The sequence below is a fragment of the Plasmopara halstedii genome (assembly GCF_900000015.1).
Source record: "Plasmopara halstedii genome assembly, contig: Scaffold_650, whole genome shotgun sequence".
In the NCBI taxonomy this organism is placed as follows: domain Eukaryota; phylum Oomycota; class Peronosporomycetes; order Peronosporales; family Peronosporaceae; genus Plasmopara; species Plasmopara halstedii.
The window spans coordinates 1,343,672-1,345,220 of record NW_020187567.1 but is presented as its reverse complement, the minus strand read 5'-3'; the positions used below and the strand labels follow the sequence as shown (position 1 = coordinate 1,345,220).

At 47.4% G+C, this 1,549-nt stretch overlaps 1 protein-coding gene across 1 annotated transcript; it reads right to left on the bottom strand.

The window, feature by feature from the left end:
• Positions 1–389: 389 nt before the first annotated feature.
• Positions 390–1,088, bottom strand: PHALS_12902 (retroelement pol polyprotein; the record flags this gene model as incomplete). Its single annotated transcript, XM_024728546.1, has 1 exon — positions 390–1,088. The coding sequence occupies one exon, from the start codon at positions 1,086–1,088 to the stop codon at positions 390–392; it is 699 nt and encodes a 232-aa protein (XP_024579013.1).
• Positions 1,089–1,549: the final 461 nt, after the last annotated feature.

The window sequence follows — 1,549 nt, the reverse complement described above, 5'->3', positions numbered from 1 at the left end:
TGTGCCTGGCATTCCTGCGAGACCCATGGGAGCAACCTTCCACTGATAGATTTCGCTATTCGTCCTGAACGCAGTATACTGCTTGCTCTTCTCTTTCATTCGCATGGATGCCAAGACGATAAAGGAGAAGATCTTTGCATTTTTGCATCTTGTTGAAGAGCTCTTCGATGTGAGGAAGCGAAATCTTTGGGACTTTGGTTTGACTGTTGACGTGTCGGTAGTCAATTACTCAGCGTATTGGCATCGTTGGATCGGCAGACCGGATCCATTCAAGCCTCGCCGGAATCTTGCCCGTTGTCGGATCTTTCTTTGGAACGCCGAAAATGTTGGAGATCCAGGGTGAATTTGAAATCTCCACCCATTCTTTCTTCACCAAGTCGTCCACAAAGTTATCCAGAGCTTCTTGCTCCTTTGGACAGGCGAAATGGCGCTCCGGTGAACGGCTTGGCGTCCTGCTCTAGCAGGATCACATGTTCTATGTCTCGCTCTGGCGGCAAGACATCCGGCAATTGATCTGGAATGACTTGGGGAAACTCGTCCAGCACTTGGTGGATTGGAGTCGGCACTCGCTCGGTCTCGTTCTTCTTGATGCTCGTTGAGTAGACTTCGGTATAGTTACCTTGCTTTACGCGTTCTTCAAACTCTTCTGACTCGACAGGAGCTAAGGGAGTCGGTAACTCAATCGTATGAGTCCTCCAATCAATTCTTGGATTGTACTGGACGAGCCAAGGCTTTCCGAGAATAATGTCTTGTTGCTCTAGCAGTTCCCACTCTGTCAATATCACGTCTTTGTAGACTTGTCCTTCCATCTTGATCTTGTATTTGAAGATATTTGTGCTCTTCTTTGTGGTCGAGCTTCCATCGAATCTCATCGCACGCACTGTCCTCCTCCGATAGAGTTTCTGGCCCAAATGCGGTCGAATGATGTTGTGGTCGTCACCGCTGTCGATCAACACTTTGACTTGTTTGCCTCCAATATAGGCATCCTTTCGAATCAGTTCACTGGAGTTGTCCGAAATCGTTACGTTGATTATTTTGACATTCATGATGTCAAACTCCTTCTCTTCATCATCGTCTTCATGACGCATTGCCGCATGATTCACTCGTGCTGGCCTCTGTCTTTGATTTCTCTTGTAGCATTTTGATATTCTGTGTCTTGGCTTTTGGCAGTAAAAGCACAGATTTCGTCGAAAGCACTCCTCTTTGCTCAGCTTGGCATTGCATATTTCCATGTCGTCACTCTCCGGTTGACGTGCATGCATCGACTGAACGGATCCTCTAAACAGAGGCTTATATGGCTCGCGCATTGAGTGGGACCGCTCAAACTCGAGCGCCACGGCAATGGCTTCAGTCGTCGTTTGACAGCGTCGATATACTACTTCTTGACGCGTCTTCTAAACCAGTCCTCTGGTAAAACTCATAACTCGATCGACGCTGCTGATGTCTCTGACTTCACTCATAATCTTCCGGAACTTGTTGATGTACCCTTCCAGACTCCTGCAATCCTTTTGCTTTAGGTCGTCAAACTTCTCTCTCAATCTTTCTTGGG